Source organism: Ursus maritimus, unplaced genomic scaffold (genome assembly GCF_017311325.1).
Source record: "Ursus maritimus isolate PB19 unplaced genomic scaffold, ASM1731132v1 scaffold_5, whole genome shotgun sequence".
NCBI lineage: Eukaryota > Metazoa > Chordata > Mammalia > Carnivora > Ursidae > Ursus > Ursus maritimus.
Genome location: NW_024426663.1, coordinates 83,678,852 through 83,697,888, shown reverse-complemented (window position 1 = coordinate 83,697,888; position 19,037 = coordinate 83,678,852). Strand labels below are relative to the sequence as shown.

General features: G+C 36.6%; 1 protein-coding gene across 1 annotated transcript; it reads right to left on the bottom strand.

The window, feature by feature from the left end:
* Nucleotides 1-11,396: 11,396 nt before the first annotated feature.
* On the bottom strand, nucleotides 11,397-12,665 carry LOC103680368 (olfactory receptor 6M1-like). The gene has a single exon (XM_008709903.2). It carries the CDS (start codon nucleotides 12,414-12,416, stop codon nucleotides 11,397-11,399), a length of 1,020 nt encoding a protein of 339 aa, XP_008708125.2. The 5' UTR covers nucleotides 12,417-12,665.
* Nucleotides 12,666-19,037: the final 6,372 nt, after the last annotated feature.

Below are 19,037 nucleotides of genomic sequence, written 5' to 3'. Positions count from 1 at the left end.
AAGGCAAGGGAAACAAAAGAAAAATGAACTTGTGTGACTTGATCAAGATAAAAAGCTTCTGCACAGCCAAGGAAACAATCAAAAAAACTAAGAGGGAGCCCATGGAATGGGAGAAGATATTTGTGAATGACACTACAGATAAAAGACTGGTATCCAAGATCTACAAAGAATTTCTCAAACTCAATACACAAGAAAGAAATAAACAAATCATAAAATGGGCAGAATATATGAACAGACACTTTTCTAATCAAGACATTCAAATGGCTAACAGACATGAAAAAATGTTCAAAATCATTAGCCATCAGAGAAATTCAAATAGAAACCACACTGAGATAAAACATTACATCAGTTAGAATGGCAAAAATTGACAAGGCAGGAAACAACAATATTTGGAGAGGATGTGGAGAAAGGGGATCCCTCTTACATTGTTGGTGGGAATTCAAGTTCGTACAGCCACTCTGGAAAACAGTTTCGAGGACCCATAAAAAGTTAAAAATTGAGCTACACTATGATCCAGCAATTGCACTACTGGGTATTTACCCCAATGATACAGGCATAGTGAAGAGAAGGGCCTTATGCACCCCAATGTTCATAGCAGTATTTTCCACAATAGCTAAATCATGGAAGGAGCTGAGATGCCCTTCAACAGATGACTGGTTTAAGAAAATGTGGTCCATACACACAATGGAATATTACTCAGCCATCAAAAAGAACAATTTCAGAAAAATTGCAGCAACATGGACAGGACTGGAGGTGAGAATGCTAAGTGAAATAAGTCAAGCAGAGAAAGACAATTATCATATTGTTTCACTCATTTATGGAACATAAGAAGTAGGAAGATCAGTACGAGAAGAAAGGGAAGAAGGAAAGGGGGGTTAACAGAAGGGGGAATGAACCATGAGAGATTATGGACTCTGAAAAACAAACTGAGGGCTTCAGGGGGGTGGGATAGGCTGTGATGGATATTAAGGAGTGCACGTATTGCATGGTGCACTGGGTGTTATATGCAAGCAATGAATCATGGAACTTTACATAAAAAACTAGGGATGTACTGTATGGTGACTAACATATTATAATAAAAATATTATTAAAACCTTAAAAAACTGCTAGAACTGATATACGAAGTCAGCAAAGTGACAGGATAAAAATCAATGCACAGAAGTCATTTACATTTCTATACAGCAATAATGAAGCAGCAGGAGAAATCAATGAATTTATCCCATTTACAATTGCACCAAAAACCATAAGATACCTTGGAATAAACCTAGCCACGGAGGTTAAAGATCTGTATTCTAAAAACTATAGAACACTTATGAAAGAAATTGAGGAAGACACAATGAAATGGAATAATATTCCAACTTCATGGATTGGAAAAAATATATATTGTTAAAATGTCATACTACCCTAAGCAAGCTATACATTCAATGCAATCTTTTTCAAAATAGCACCAGCATTTTTCACAGATCTAGAATAAACAATTCTAAAATTTCTATGAAATCAGTAAAGACCCTGAAGAGCAAAAGTGATGTCAAAAAAGAAAACGAAAGCTGAGACATCATGATTCTGGATTTCAAGCTGTATTACAAAGCTGTACTCCTCAAGACAGTATGGTAGTGGCACAAAAACAGAGACATAGCTCAGTGGATCAGAATAGAGAATCTAGACATGTACCCTCAGCTCTATGATCAAGTAATCTTCAACAAAGCAGGAAGGAATATCCAGTGGAAAAAATACAGTCTCCTCAATGAATATTGTTGAAAAATTGGACAGCAACATACAGAGGGATGCAACTGTCCACTTTCTTACTCCATACACAAAAATTAATTCAAAATGAGTGGAAGACTTAAATGTGAGATAGGAAAGCATCAAAATCCTAGAAGAGAATACAGACAGCAATCTCTTTGAACTCAGATGCAGCGACTTCTTACTGGACACATTTCTGGAGGCAAGAGACACAAAAGCAAAAATGAACTATTAGGATATCAAGATAAAAAGCTTCTGTACAGCAAATGAAACAATCAACAAAACTAAAAGGTAACCTATAGAATGGGAGAAGATATTTGCAGGTGATAAATGGTGGGTATCTAAAATCTACAAAGAACTTGGGTGCCTGGGTGGCTCAGTCAGTTAAGCTTCTGCCTTCAGCTCAGATCATGATCTCAGGGTCCTGGGATTGAGCCCCACTTTGGGCTCTCTGCTCAGCAGGGGATCTTGCTTCTCCCTCTCCCACTTCCCTGCTTGTGCTCTTGGTCTCTCTCTCTCTCTCTGTGTCAAACAAATATATAAATCCTACAAATAAACAATTATAAATACAATTTATAAATAACTTACCAAACTCGACACCCAAGAAAACAAAAATCGAAGATGACATACAAATGGCTAACAGACACATGAAAAAATGCTCAACATCACTCGTCATCAAGAAAATACAAATCAAAACCACAATATGTCACTTCACACCAGTCAGCATGGCTAAAATTAACAGGTCAGGAAACAAAAGATAATGGGGAGGATGTGGAGAAAGGACAACTCTATTACACTGTTAATGGGAATGCAAGCTGGCGTAGCAACCCTGGAAAATAGTATGGAGGTTAAAAATAGAGGTACCCTATGACCCAGCAATAGTAATACTAGGTATTTATCCAAAGGATACATACATAGTGATTTAAAGGGGCACACACACCCCAATATTTATAGCAGCAATGTCCACAATATCAAAAATATGGAATGAACCTATGTGTCTGTCAACTGGTGATGAATGGATAAAGAGGATGTGAGATGATGATAAATGATAGATAGATAGATGATAGATAGATGATAGATAGATAGATAGATAGATAGATAGATAGATAGATAGATAGATGATAGATGATAGATAGATGATAGATAGATGATAGATAGATAGATAGATAGATAGATAGATAGATAAAGATCTGTAATGGAATATTAATCAGCCATTAAAGAGAATGAAGTCTTGTTATTTGCAACAGAGTGGATAGAACTAGAGCATATTATACTAAGCAAGAAGTCATTCAGAGAAAGACAATCCATATTATTTCATGTCTGTGGAATTTAAGAAGCAAAGCAGATGAACATAGGGGAAGGGAAGGAAAAATAAAATAAGATTAAGACAGAGGGAGGCAAATCATAAGACTCTTAACTATAGGGAACAAGCCGAAGGTTGCTGGAGGGGAGGTGTGTGGAGGATGGGGTAACTGGGTGATGGGCATTAAGGAGAGCGCTTGATGTAATGAGCATTGGGTGTTACATGCAACTGATGAATCACTAAATTCTACCCCTGAAACTAATAACACACTCTATGTTAACTAACTTGAATTTGAATAAAATGTAAAAGAGAATCTATGGGCAAAATGTTTGAGAAGTTGGAGGACAAATGGGATATACTGAAAAAAACTGAAAACAGTAAAGAAAAGAAAGTAAAATACAGAAGTCAATAATAAAATAATTGAGATACAAAGCCCAATGCATAAGATTTACTTCAATCTCAACCAAATTCAAGCATAATTTTTGGAAAAAATTACAAGGTCATTAAAAAAATGGACGGCACTGAAGGAGATAATGCTAAGTGAAATAAGTCAAACAGAGAAAGACAATTATCATATGGTTTCACTCATCTTATGGAACATAAGCAGGAAGATCGGTAGGAGAAGAAAGGGATAAAGAAAGGGGGGTTAATCAGAAGGAGGAGTGAAGCATGAGAGACTATGGACTCTGAGAAACAAACTGAGGGCTTCAGAGGGGAGGGGGCGGGGGAATGGGATAGGCTGGTGATGAGTAGTAAGGAGGGCACGTATAGCATGGTGCACTGGGTGTTATATGCAACTAATGAATCATCAAACTTTACATCAAAAACCAGGGATGTACTGTATGGTGACTAACATAATACAATAAAAAATATTATTATAAAAAATAAATTAAAAAAGTAAGAATAATGGAAAGAATCTTGGAAAATGTTTAAATGAAATCTCTCAGATTTAGAATATTTACTGTATCTTAAGTTAAGGTTTACTCTATAGCTCTAGTAATGAAGACATTGTGGATTTGGTGAAAGTGTAACTAGATAATTAAAGCAGAATAAAATGTACAGAAATAGACCTGCACATTCTGAACAGTGATCTCTGACAAATGCAGGAAGGCAATTTAATGGGGCAAGATACTAATCAGTACATCATGAGGGAGAAGTGACATTATCAAAAAGGGGGCTCAGAAAATTTTAAATCTCGGGGGCGCCTGGGTGGCGCAGTCGTTAAAGCGTCTGCCTTCGGCTCAGGGCGTGATCCCGGCGTACCGGGATCGAGTCCCACATCGGGCTCCTCTGCTGTGAGCCTGCTTCTTCCTCTCCCACTCCCCCTGCTGTGTTCCCTCTCTCGCTGGCTGTCTCTCTGTCACATAAATAAAATAAATAAAATCTTTAAAAAAAAAAAAAAAAAGAAAATTTTAAATCTCATTACCCCTTAACCTTGAAACATCTTTTTGAAGAACTATCCATGCCTAAAAATACTTTCACAAGAGCCAAGAATTCCAGGTGAGGAATTCCAGCTCCTGGATGAAGCACAGAAATCAGAAAAGATATATTGATGAAGGTAGGGAAGATAGATTCACATTACCTCTATCATTCATCCCCCCTACCTGCGCAGCCCAGGGCAGAGTAGTGACACCTTCCCCAAAGGAAGAGAGGAAGTGACTGCCTGACTTTACCACAACCCCGTGATTCAGCTGACTCCAGCACCATGATGACCCCTTATGGCCCTAGGTGGCTCTCTGAAGGCTCCTGCTAACCCAAGATTCTGGTTCATCACAGCACATTATCAACTCCAGTGACCACATGTGGCTCCCGCAGCCTTAGGCAGCTCTCATGATCCATCCCTCATTTAAATGAACCCAGGTTCCTGGACCACCGGGCTTTGGCCAACTCCTGCAGCCCAAGTGGTTCCTGTGTCTGCTGGCTCCAATCCAGTCCCTGCTAACCAAGGCTCCAGCTAGGGAGCTGCAACCCTAGGTTTCTAGCTGGACCCAGTGCCAAGCCAACTACCACAGACTGATGCTTTCGACCAACTCCAGAATCAGACCATGTCCCAGGGCCAGAAACCCCAGCCCATCTCAGACCAGTCCAACCCCTGGACCTAGACTCCAAACACTAATCATCAGGGAAATGCTATCAAAACCACAATGAAATATCACTTCCTACCTGTTTGAATAGCTACTAATTAAGGGACAAGAGCTAACAAGTGTTGGCTATGATGTGGAGAAAAAGGAACCTTTGTGAACGATTGGTAAATTATTACAATCTCTAAGGAAAACATTATGTAGAGTCTTGAAGAAAAACTAAACATAGAAACTAGCATGGAACTTAGTAATCTCATTTATGGTTACATAGCCAAAGAAATGAAATCATTCTTAAGAGATATCCGCACCCCATGCTCACCGGAGCATTATTCACAAAAGCCAAGATATGGAAACAACCTCTGTTTCTACTGATGGGTAAATGCATAAAGAAAATGTGGTATATAAATACATAATGGAATATTATTCAGCCATAAAAAGGAGGAAATCTGGCCATTTACTACATTAATTAATATTTAGTGCATTATGATAAGTGAAAAAGTCAGACAGACCAAAATAAATACTACATGTTCTCACTCATATACGGAGTCTAAAAATCCTAAGTCAAAAAGACAGATTAGAATGTTGGCTGCCAGGGTTTGGGAATGTGGGAAACAGGTAGATGTTGGTCACATGACACATACTTCAGCCTAAAAGAGGCCTAAGGTTCTGACATCAAATGTATAGCATGGTGACTAAAATTAACAATATTGTATTGAATATGTGAACATTATTTTGAAAGTTGACTTTAAGGGGCACCCGGGTGGCTCAGTTGGTTAAGTGTCTGCCTTGGGCTCAGGCCATGAACTCAGGGTCCTGAGACTGAGTCCCACATGGGGGTCCCAGCTCAGTGGGGACTCTGCTTCTCCCTCTCCCTCTGCCCCTCACCCATGCTTGTGCTCTCTCTCTCTCTCAAATGAATAAATGATATCTTTTTTTAAAAAGTTGACTTTAAATGTTATTGCTATAAAAATGGTAATTATTTGAGGGAATAGAGGTGTCAACTAACCTTATTATAATGATCCTTTCACAATATATGCTTACCAGATCATCATGTCATATACCTTAAAGTTACATATGTTATATGAATGATTTCAGTAAATCTAGGGAAAATTTAGGAAATATACAGGAAAAAATATATCACAGACAAAAATATTTACGCAAACTTATTGAAGAACATTTCATCTCCACCTCATTTCATATGGAAAAAATTAATTTATTCCTTATATATAAAAGGTAAAACTATATGATTGTAGAAGAAAATATAGGCAAAGATACCTTAAAGGTGAAACAGCCATTAAGCAAAATATTCAGCTCATGGCATATCAGTACGTTAAAATAAGCTCAGGATCATTAGTAATCAAATGCAAATTCAAACCAGAGGGATATACAGCTTTGCATAATCCCCCGTGGCTTTAAAAAATAATATACAACACCAAACATTGACAAGTGTGTGATATAGAAGAACTTTCATCTCTAGTGACAGTATAAAATGTTATACAAACATTAAAATACTCTTCAGAAGTTTCCTATAAAATCTAGTATTTGCCTATGCTATGAACAAAGAATTAGACTTCTAGACATTCAATAACTTTATTCAAAATATATAACTATAGGGGAAGGGAGGGAAAACTGAATGGGAAGAAATCAGAGAGGGAGACAAACAGGAGAGTCTCTTAATCATAAGAAACACATTGATGGTTGCTGGAGGGAAGGTCGTTGAGGGAAGGGGTCACTGAGTGATGGGCATTAAGGAGGGCACCTGATGTGATGAGCACTGGATGTTACACACAACTGATGAATCATTGAATACTAAACCAAAAACTCATGATGTATTATATGTTGGCTAATTGAATTTAAATAAAAAAAAGTGTTTTTGTGCCAGTACCATGCTGTCTTGGTGATCACAACTTTGTATTATAGCTTGAAATCAGGTGACGTGATGCCCTCAGCTTTGTGTTTCTTTTTCAACATTTCCTTGGCAATTTGGGGTCTTTTCTAGTTCCACACAAATTTTAGGATTGTTTGTCCCAGCTCTTTGAAAAATGTCATTGGTACTTGATCAAGATGGCATTGAAAATGTAGATTGCTCTGGGTAGCATAGACATTTTAACTATGTTTATTCTGATCCATGAGCATGGAATGTTTTTCCATCTTTTTGTGTCTTCTTCAATGTCTTTCATCAGGGTTCTGTAGTTTCTAGAGTATAGATCCTTTACTTCTCTGGTTAAGTTTATTCTGAGATATCTTATGGTTTTTGGTGCTATTGTAAATGGAATAGTTTGCCTAATTTCTCTTTCTTCAGTCTCATTGTCTGTGTGTGGAATGCAACTAATTTCTGAGCATTGATTTTGTATCCTGCCACATTACTGAATTGTTGTATGAGTTCTATTAAATTGGGGGTGGAGTCTTTTGGGTTTTCCATATAAAGTATCATGTCATCTGTGAAGAGAGAGAGTTTGACTTCTTCTTTGCCAATTTGAATTCCTTTTATTCTCTTTTGTTGTCTGATTATTGTTGCTAGGATTTCTACTAGTATGTTGAATAATAATGGTGAGAGTGGGCATCCTTGTCATGTTCCTGATCTTAAGGGAAAGGCTCTTAGCTTTTCCCCAGTGAGAAAGATATTCACTTTGGGCTTTTTATAGATGGTTTTTATGAAATTGAGGAATGTACCCTCTATCCCTACATTCTGAAGTGTTTTAATCAGGAAAGGATGCTGTATTTTGTCAAATGCTCTTTCTGCATCAGTTGAGAGTATCATATGGTTCTATGCACCCCAATGTTTATAGCACCATTGTCCACAATAGCTAAACTCTGGAAGGAGCCGAGATGTCCTTCAACAGATGAATGGATAGAGAAGATTTGTTCCATATATACAATGGAATATTAGCCATCAGAAAGAAAGATTACCCAACATTTGCAGCAACATGGACAGGACTGGAGGAGATTATGCTAAGTGAAATAAGTCAAGGAGAGAAAGACAATTTTCATATGGTTTCACCTTTTTTAAAAGATTTTATTTATTTATTGGATAAAGACACACAGTGCGAGAGGGAACACCAGTAGGGGGAAAGGGAGAGGGAGAAGTAGGCTTCCTGTTGAACTGGGAGCCTGATGTATGGCTCGATCCCAGGACAATGGGATCATGACCTGAGCTGAAGGCAGACCCTTAACGACTAAGGCACCCAGGGACTCCATACTGTTCCCTTTTTTGAAAGACATAGGCTGGTGATGGGTATTAAGGAGGGCACGTATTGCATGGTGCACTGGGTGTTAGACGCAAGTAATGAATCATGGAACTTTACATCAAAAACTAGGGATGTACCGTATGGTGACTAGCATAATATAATAAAAAATATTACTAAAAAAAGAATTTTCCTTCTCTTGTCATTGCATAAGGTCTTCAGTGTCTCATGAAGGCTCTCATGTATGTGTAAAAATCCAATGAAACTTGTACACTTTTTTCCTATTAATCTGGTTTATGTAGAGTTAATTCTTCAGATCAGACAGAGACCCTAAGTGGACACAGGACAGTTTTTCCTCCTCTATGAATAGAAAGTTTGTTCTGAAGATAGTGTGTTGTTTTAATGTTTAGTCGCATCAAATTGTTTGATAGTGTTTACAAATTCTGTATGCTTACTGATATTTTTTACTGATAATTACTTAGTGTTTATCAATCCCTGAGAGAGAGCATATTAAATTCTCTTACTAGGATTGTGGATCAGTGAGTTTTCCTTGAAGTTCTGTAAATTTCGGCTTCATGAACTAGATGCTCTGTTACATTGTTACATAATTTGGAATATTATGACATTCTCGAAACTGTCTCCTTTTTCCATCACATAATACTCTTGATTACTTTTTGTGATAATGTTCACCTTGAAATGTATTGATTGAAATATCACTGGTTATTCCATTATCCCTTTGCTTACTATGCCCATAGAATATCTTCTTTATTCTATACTTTACTTTTTATGTACATGTTTCTTTAGAGTGCATCTTTGAAGACTGTAAATAAAGTTCTTTTTTATCCAACTGACAAGCTCTGCCTTTATTTGATATTAGTGCTTTAACTCCATTCTTATTTAATTAAATTTCTGCTTCAGGCTTTGAATCTACCTAATTACTTATTTTCCCTTCATCTTTATTGTTCCTCAGTTTAACCTTTCCTGTCTTTTTTTTTTCCTTTTTCATCAATGACACCCTATTTTACTTTTTATTTTTATTTTTATTTTTTAGTGACACATTAGTGTTCCCTGTCATTTATTTTACATGGTGTCACCATACACTCCATATTTTCTCCTTGCCTCCTCTTCCATCCAAACCAACATGAGATTTCTAGATTCCACTTCCTGTACCCTACTTACAGTTCCTTGTCCTATTTTATTTCACAAATATAATAATCATCAGTCAACTTTTATCATATATATTAGTTCTGTTCTGAACATTAAGATTTGTATGCTTTTTATGATTATACTTGTTTTTTAAATGGCATGATGAACAGAAAGCAAAACCTTTCATAATTGCCAACTTATTAACCATTTCTGGTGCTTTTGCTGAACTTAATGAATCCAAATTCCCATGTTTAACAATTTCCCATCAGGCTTAATATATCCCTTAATATCCCTGTAATCTACATATGTGGGTGATCAATTATTTTTGTTTTCTTTAATCAGGAAAGCCCTTATTTTGTGATAATTCATAAAGCATATGGATATTTGAACTCCAGAGTTTGTCTTTGTTTTTCATTTTTTTTCCAACCCTTAAAACATGCCTTTCTGTTGTCATCTGTCTACCACATTTTGATGGAAACTCAGGGATGACTTTTAGCTGTTTTGTTTCCATATTCAATAAGCCCCTTCTTCCTGTATTTACTTGCAAAATTTATCATTAGTAGAGGTTTATAGCAGTTTGGCTAGTATGTGCCTAATTGTTGTTAACTTTATAAAGATCTTGTATGAGATTTGCTATCCTTTTATTTTTTTTTCTTTGTGGAAATCTGTCACTTTTATAATCTGAATTGGGGATTATTCAATCACTATTTCTTCATACTTTTTCCCATAGTTCATTTGTTTCTACCCTGGAAATATAAATATACATAGAATAAAGCACATCAAATTGTGACAAGGCTCCCTTTGGTGATACTCATCGTTCTTTGTTTCCCCTCTATTCTTCAATTAAAATTATTCATATGACTCTGTCTTCATGTTCAATTTCCCATTTCTCTGATATCTCTAATCAGCAGCTTGGATGTACAGAAAACTTCCTGGAGCATATATGAGCATGGATTGTTCTAAAGCAGAATTTCTAATATTACCAGTTGCCAAATGATTTTTTCCTGGCTTATGCAAAAAAAATGTTCCATTCTTTGTCCTTGAAAAATCCATATCTGTTACTTGCTCCTTCCCTGTGTTTGCTCCTTAATTACCATCTGTTGTGTAGTCCTTCCTTTAAAGTAAGTGTAGTAGATTTTTCTAATAGTAACACTGAATTATGAAATACTTGAAGATACTGTGGAACATATACATCCGTAAGTACTTTCTTTAGAAGCTTTTAATCTAAATAGAAATGACATAAATAAAACTGAACTGAAGAATAAAGAAAAATTAGTAAAGTATATGTCATTCCAATGTAAGACAAAATTTCAGCCCATTAAAAGATTTAAATCCTATTCTGAGTTGGAATTCCTGTATATCTGCGTGTGTTTTGGGTGCAGAAATGTTCTAAAACCTTTTTTTTCCATATCTATTATATATAAATATGTATTTCCATCCAAGTGATATCTGAAATAGAGTTCTTAGTGAATACTACTACTTCTATTACTCCTACCGACCATTATATTTATTACCAACTGGAAATGAAAATTTCAATTATTGACACAAATTTTTCAAAATCTAACATGCATGAGAAACTAGAATATTTTATTATCAAGTTAAAATACTTCCATATGGGGCGCCTGGGTGGCACAGCGGTTAAGCGTCTGCCTTCGGCTCAGGGCGTGATCCCGGCGTGGTCAGATCGAGCCCCACATCAGGCTCCTCCTCTGTGAGCCTGCTTCTTCCTCTCCTACTCCCCCTGCCTGTGTTCCCTCTCTCGCTGACTGTCTCTATCCTGTCGAATAAATAAATAAAAAAAATCTTAAAAAAAAATAAAAATAAAATAAAATACTTCCATAACCAAAACTATCATTAATTTACATACTTCATGGGACATTTCTAGAATCGTTGATGAAGCTGAGGATCACAGGAGTAAGATGATTCTAAAAGATCATGTCACTTGGACCTCATCTGATGGAGGAAGTTCTGGCCCTTGGCCAAGCTGTCCTTCAGTGCATCTTTCATGGTTTCATTCCGTAGACTGAAGATGAAGGGGTTCAGGAGTGGTGTGATGACACTAGACAGGATAAAGAGGATCTTGTTAAGATGCAAGCTGCTCTTCTGGGAGGGCCGGACATAGATAAAAATGGAGATCCCATAGCCCATGGAGACCACAGTGAAGTGAGACGCACAGGTGGCAAAGGCTTTGCGTTGGCCTTGTCCTGAGGGTATCTTCAGAATGGTGGAGATGATGTAAACATAGGAGACCACGGTGAGGGAGAGGGAGCTGAGGAGCAGGACAAGAGAGGTGAGGAAGTCCAAGAGTTCAATGACACGGATGTCAGCACAGGCCAAGTGGAGGAGGGGGGCACTGTCACAGAAAAAGTGATCGATCACATTGGGGCCACAGTATGGAAGCCCAGCCTTAAGGATAGTGGATGGGAGAAGGAGGAGAAAGCCACCCACCCATGAGAGGATAACAAGATGCACACAGAGTGAGCTGGTCATAATCACAGGGTACTGAAGGGGGCTGCAAATGGCCACATAGCGATCATAGGACATGACTGCAAAAATGATGAACTCCGTGCATCCAGAAAGGAAGTAGAAATAGTACTGGGTGAAGCATCCACCAAATGAAATGCTCTTTCTCTCTGACAGGAAATCTGCCAGCATCTTGGGAACAGCAGAGGTGGTAGTTAATACTTCACTGAAAGAGAGATTGCTGAGGAAGAAATACATGGGTGAGTGAAGCCTGTAATCCAGGAGAATCAGGGTAATGATGAGGGTGTTTCCAAGGACTGTCACCAAATAGGCCAATAAAAAAATCAAGAACAGGAGGACCCCAAGGGCTCTAGTCGTTGGCATTCCCATAAGAATAAACTCAGTCACCAATGTCCAATTGCCTGTTTCCATGTTTATGCCTCTTTTTACTATAAAGAGAGTGATAGCAGAAAAAAAAAAGGTATGGTGAATCATTCATTAAATTAAGAAATTTAAAAGAAATTTAAAATAAATTATTTTAGCAACATTTTTTCTAGCAAAGTTGATCAAAAGAACAGATATTATAATTTGATATAACATATCCTTCAAAAATCCAGCTTCTTATGATGCCTGGGTGGCTCAGTGGGTTAAGCATCTCCCAGTGGGTTAGGTTATGATCCCAGAGTCCTGGGATCGAGTCCTGTGTGGGACTCCATTCTCAGTGGGAAGTCCGCTTCTCCCTGTCTCTGCTGCTCCCCCTGCTGAAGCTCTCTCTATCTCCAGATATCTCAACAAATATAAATAAATAAATAAATAAATAAATAAATAAATAAATAATAAATAATCTTTAAAAAATCAGCTTCTTTTCTTTCTATATTCTGTATATCTTTGCAAAGTTATGTTTAATTTATAATTACAATTATATGTTTTCTCAATAAGAATTTTGTCATGTAAGTGTTCTGACAAAATACACCAATGAAATATTTAGTTGTTGCCTCTAAATATAAAAACAGTTTATTTCCAGTGCTTATCTTATAAGATCTGGGATGTCTAGATGTTGAAAGCACACATAGAGGGTACAGACTCCAGCTCCAAGTCAATGGTGCAGTTTGGTTTGAGAGACACAGTGGACAGTGCGCAGAAATGGCAGCCAGGTTTTCCCACCTGTGACTCTGGCACTCCAAATGCCAGTTAAGGTGGAAAAATATGTGAATTAGCTTATCCTCCTTTGTATATTTAATATTACCTTTTTACGTTTTTATTTAAATTCCAATTGTCTCTATAGATTTCAACTAGTCCTTCCTTTGTAGCCCTTCTTTTTCATTGCACTGTACTAAATCCTGTCAAAATGAATCTCTTCTTAAAATTTTTGTATTGTAAAGAATTATACAATAATGTGCTAATATTCATAAGAGTTTGATAATTATTCAATTATGTTTTTAAATATTATATTTGATGGACAAGGTAATGATTACAGGTTTGTGTCTGAATTAATTACAGAAAAGGAATAAAAAACTTACAATGAGTTGGCAGAAGAAGTACACAAAGGTTCCTCAAGTTTGACAAATAATCATATAAAAAATAAGCACAATAGTATATCTAGAGGTACATAACGTAACTTGGACAGAAGTTAGAGTTACCAAAAGTGACTTCCTCCACACACACACACACACACACACACACACACACACACGCATAAAATGTGGGATAAAAATAAACCTAATTGTCTTTTGATATAACAAAATAAACAACAACAACAAAAAATGCACAAAAAGCATTTTGAAAATAATAATCATAAATCTGAGCAATAAGAATTGTACCAATAAATATTAAAATATTCCCTGGTACTGTTATTCATCTAGGACTGTAATATAAAACCAGTACATTTGTCAGAAACACACACAACATAAAATGGCTCAAGATGTAAAAAATATAAGCACTGGTATAAATATTTTAGGAAAAACTTGTGAGAAACTGAAATATGTGGTACCATATTAATGGTAGAAAAATCATTATCAAAGCAAGGGACACAAAATTAGATAAAAAATGGATCAAAATGTCATGAAACTATATGACATGAAAGATCACATCAAATTTAAGGGAGACAACTTTTAGAAATAGAAGCAGAAATGAAAAAAAACATGGCAATAAGAGAATTTGACACAATATTTTCTATATGTTTCAAAGGGAATTAAATAAAGAATTAATTATATGAGTATTAGTAGAATAAAGTAATTGGAAATAAATTCTAGGAAATGTCTGTAATATTACAAATGGAATATAGAACAAATCCATTAATTGGAATCGATACTGCAAAATTATTTATAACTAAGATTCAATTATAACTAAAAGGTAGGATTTGATTTAAGTTCAGAAATGGCCAAAATATGGAAAATATAATGTCTAATTTTTAAAGACTCTATTTTTAAGCAATAAAATAAATATGATTTCACAGTATCAGCTAGTATACTAGACAGAGGAAAACACTGTAAGATAAATCTCCCCAACGTTATAAACGCCCATATAAGTAGTTTATTTAATTCTGTAGAGTAGGTATAAGGAAAGAATCTTAACTGACCAGTGATATTCAGATGGGGCATACTTGGGCACCTGGGTGGCTCAGTTGTTTAAGTGTCCACTCAGGTCATGATCCCAGGACCAGGCTGCCTGTTCAGTGGGGAGTCTGCTTCTCCCTCTGCCTCTGCTCCTGCTCTTGCTCTCTCAAATCCATAAATAAAATCTTAAAAGAATAAAATGGGCCATATTCTATCTGTAATCCACAAAGTCAAATTCCTTTTAAGAACTGATTGTCAGAATACATAATACAGTGAGCATTACAAGGAAATGTGAAGTAGACAGAAGACCAAGACTAACAAATGTATATTTAATAATTTTAGTGACAGCAACAAGTGAGGCAGTGTTCTTCATAATCTGATTTCAGAAAACATGCATCAGTATCAGAAATAGAGGTGAGAGAGAGAGAGAGCAAGGGAGTGAGACAGAGGGAGAGGGAGAGAGGGAGGGAGGGAGAGTGAGAGACAGAAAGAGAGGGAGGGACAGAGGGAGGGAGAGGGATGGAGAGATCAATGAAGAGAGAGAGGGAGGGAGGGGAAGAGAAAGAGAAGAAGAAGCTCTCTCAGAATAGATAAGAAATAAGATTGATATAAAAGTTGGAACAGCTATTTGATGAATGTGCCTTGAAGTAAACCTAGACATTGAATGTTTGGGTTGGGGTTCAGGAAACTAATGAGGCAAAGTAGATACTACAGAAATGAAGCAATGTTTGAAATCCTGAAGAAAAATACGTGAGAGTATGGAAGTTTATTTCTCATTAAATTGAATCAGTCCTGACTTTCTTACAACAAAATCTCAAATTAAGACCTAATCATACAATGTACTAACTTCCCTATCATCTCAGTTTCAAACAAATGTAAACTATTAAATGTGGGTACATTTGCTCTCACTGGACAAACTTTTACACAAAAAATACCTTTAGGAAGTCCCCCATCTTCTCTCCAACACAGAAAACTTCTTTCTCTATCACCCCATCGTCCTGTCTTACAAGAAGTGCCCCCTGCCCAATAAAAATGATTTAGATGAAGGAAAAGCAGAAGAAATGCCCATCTTTGTGCCACTTTTTTCCTTTTGAAACTCAGCTCTTGGGCTCAGGAACTGGGGTTCCATAAAAACTGTTCTGTCCCACCCCTTGTGGTGACAACATAATACAGGATAAGTCCCCAGTTCCAGACCTTCTGCAGAAATAGTTTCAGAGGTTGGAACAGTTTTGAAAGCAGCTCCTCAGCCTATAAGCCCCCAGGGAGCATAGCTGGGTGGGGCGGGGCCACGTTCTCACTGTCTCTGTGTTCCTGAAACTTTAATGAGTGTAATCCTCTGTGACTCCAATATGCAGAGAACACTTTGCTTTCCCAGAGGAGTTTAAAGAATAAAAGGATGACATATTTCAAAAAAAAGTAATTGTTTTCTGTGCAAACGTGGCTGAAACTTTTTAGGTAAAATATTGTTATCTCTGAATAAGGTGTCCTCTGAAATCAAGAATATATGTACTCCATTATTACTTTTTTTATTTCTTTTCGGTGGATGACTCTGGTTTACGTGCAATCATGATTTCCCACATGAACCTGTCTAATAAATATGAAAGATTTATTCATCAAACAGAATCGGATTACTTCACTAGAAGCCTACATGAGGGAGGGAGAAATATTGATGAACATGTTGTTCACTGCAAAAAGAGCCCGGGTCAGGGGCAGGTTCCAATGGACACCCAAAATAATTCTCTGTGTGTGTGAGGATGGGGTTCTCAAATTGATGAATCCATTTTGTTACCTTTTTTTTTCCAGAGAAAGGACATTTTTTTTTCATTTCCTTTTTGTTCCTTTATGTATTTGTGGTAGGTCTGCTTGTATGTATATTGGATCTTACACTATTTTATTTCCACATTTTTTCATCTCTTATTTCCAATTAATGCTCAATGTGCACTGTATTCTTGTTCTGGCAGGAATTATTTTCTGGGATTCAAAAATAATATTTTCTTTCAACACTGTTAGATTTACAAATATAATTTCTTCTTCCACAAATGCCTCTCTGTCCCTTTTTCCTTTAGGTAAAATGAAATAGACATTTAAAGCCTAATATAATGTCCATCTTTTTTGTGTTCTCTCTGACTGAACATATGATTACCTTTCCTGACTTGTAGGGTCCTCTGCAGATTACAAATATACTCTTATACACACTCTGCTCTTAGTCTACGTCACAAGTATAGCTATCCCTTTCTCAAATCCTTAGTGAACTTATTCGGAATAAATACTTTTTTCACCTCGGATATTTTAACACAGTACAGTGGCATAGGTTGGTCGTTGAAAGTATTTTGTGAGTGTTTGAATGGATGAATGAATGAATGCATGGAAGAATGAATGAATGAATATGGGAAATTGACAGTACTGGCTGTAATTCATGAACAGTAGCAAAATCTGTAAGAATCATTACTTTTCTTAAAGAAGATTATAATGAAACTTCCACGCTGTGGATTGGAAATTAACAAAGACTATATCCAAAAACTATGTATAATTTTGAGGCTATCACGTTATTGAAGGACAAATAAGAAACTGGTTTCATACAATTTATTCTAGAAATTAACATTATGAGCAGATGTTATGACCTTAGAATTTACTCTCAATGTGCAGTATCTGAGAAGATGATTTACATAATTTAGAGGAACAGTTGATAAATCATGCACAGACAAAGGCACTGTGAGGAACTATTGCATTTTATAGCTTCTTTTGAGGCAGAAGAGAATGCTTAGGCTTTCTCTACCTCAATCCCTCCCTTCATGCAAACCAAAATACTTCTCATTTGTAGAAGTGATATTTGGAAGCTGTGAATTATGAAGATTCTCTCAGTTTAGGGCTCCATAGGAGCCAATATGTGTCCTTCTTTGTTCCATGTTTTCCTCGTCTTCAAGGTGTAATTTAACACAATCCCCTTGAAAGGGGTTTTGTTACTACTCCACTGCCCACCAACCCATTCCAGCTCCATGGCTGTGACTTCAGAATCCCATCAAGTAACCATCAGGCTGGGTTGTCACACAGGTTCAGGTTTCTTGTGTGTTACTCATATCTGTCCAAACAGAATGTTATGCATAAGGGCATGAACCACACCTAACATTCACTACTGTTATGCTCAACATCTAGCACAGTGATCAATAATCACTATAATGATTGCTAGTACAAATTCCCACACAATTCCACATAAATCTCACGTAATCAGAAAGGAAAGAATCTTTCCAAATACTTAAATTGAAAAAGCAACGAAGATGCATGAAATATAACTTTGTTTTTTTTATAATAATATTTTTTATTATATTGTTAGTCACCATACAGTACATCCCTGGATTTTGATGTAAAGTTCAATGATTCATTAGTTGCGTATAACACCCAGTGCACCATGCAATACGTGCCCTCCTTATGACTTCGAAGAAAGAAAGGAAATATATCCGTAATTTGAAAATACAAATCCTTATTATAATTATAAACATAATTTAATAGACATGAAAGTTAATTTTAGCAGTAATAATTATATACTGTTTTATTATGTGCTTTTTCCCCATGACCCTACGTAATAAACTATACCCTTTGTGTCTATTCCACATGTTTAAAATTATTCATAATTAACTTACAGAGATGGTATTGGAGATGGATCTTATCTGTCACAGTTGCCCAATTTCCTTTTTTTTTTCAGAGTTTTAATTTTTTTAATAATAATATTTCATTATATTATGTTAGTCAACATACAGTACATCCCTAGTTTTTGATGTAAAGTTCCATGATTCATTAGTTGCGTATAACACCCAGTGCACCATGCAATACTTGCCCTCCTTAATACTCATCACCAGCCTATCCCATTCCCTCACCCCCTCCCTTCTGAAACCCTCAGTTTGTTTCCCAGAGTCCATAATCTCTCATGGTTCATTCCCCCTTCTGTTTACCCCCATTCTTCTTCCCTTTCTTCTCCTACCGATCTTCCTACTTCTTATGTTCCATAAATGAGTGAAACCATATGATAATTGTCTTTCCCTGCTTGACTTATTTGGCTTAGCATTATCTCCTCCAGTCCCATCCATGTTGCTGCAAATGTTGGGTAATCGTTCCTTCTGATGGCTGAGGAATATTCCATTGTATATATGGACCACATCTTCTTAATCCAGTCATCTGTTGAAGGGCATCTCAGATCCTTCCACGATTTAGCTATTGTGGACAATGCTATGAACATTGGGTTGCATATGGCCCTTCTCCTCACTACGTCTATATCTTTGGGGTAAATACCCAGTAGTGCAATTGCTGGATCATAGGGTAGCTAAATTTTTAACTTTTTAAGTACCTCCACACTGTTTTCCACAGTGGCTGTACCAACTTGCATTCCCACCCACAGAGTAAGAGGGATCCCCTTTCTCCACATCCTCTCCAACATTTGTTGTTTCCTGCCTTGTCAATTTCTGCCATTCTAACTGGCTAAGGTGGTATCTCAATGTGGTTTTGATTTGAATTTCCCTGATGGCTAATGATGTTGAACATTTTTCCTTATGTCTGTTAGCCATTTGTA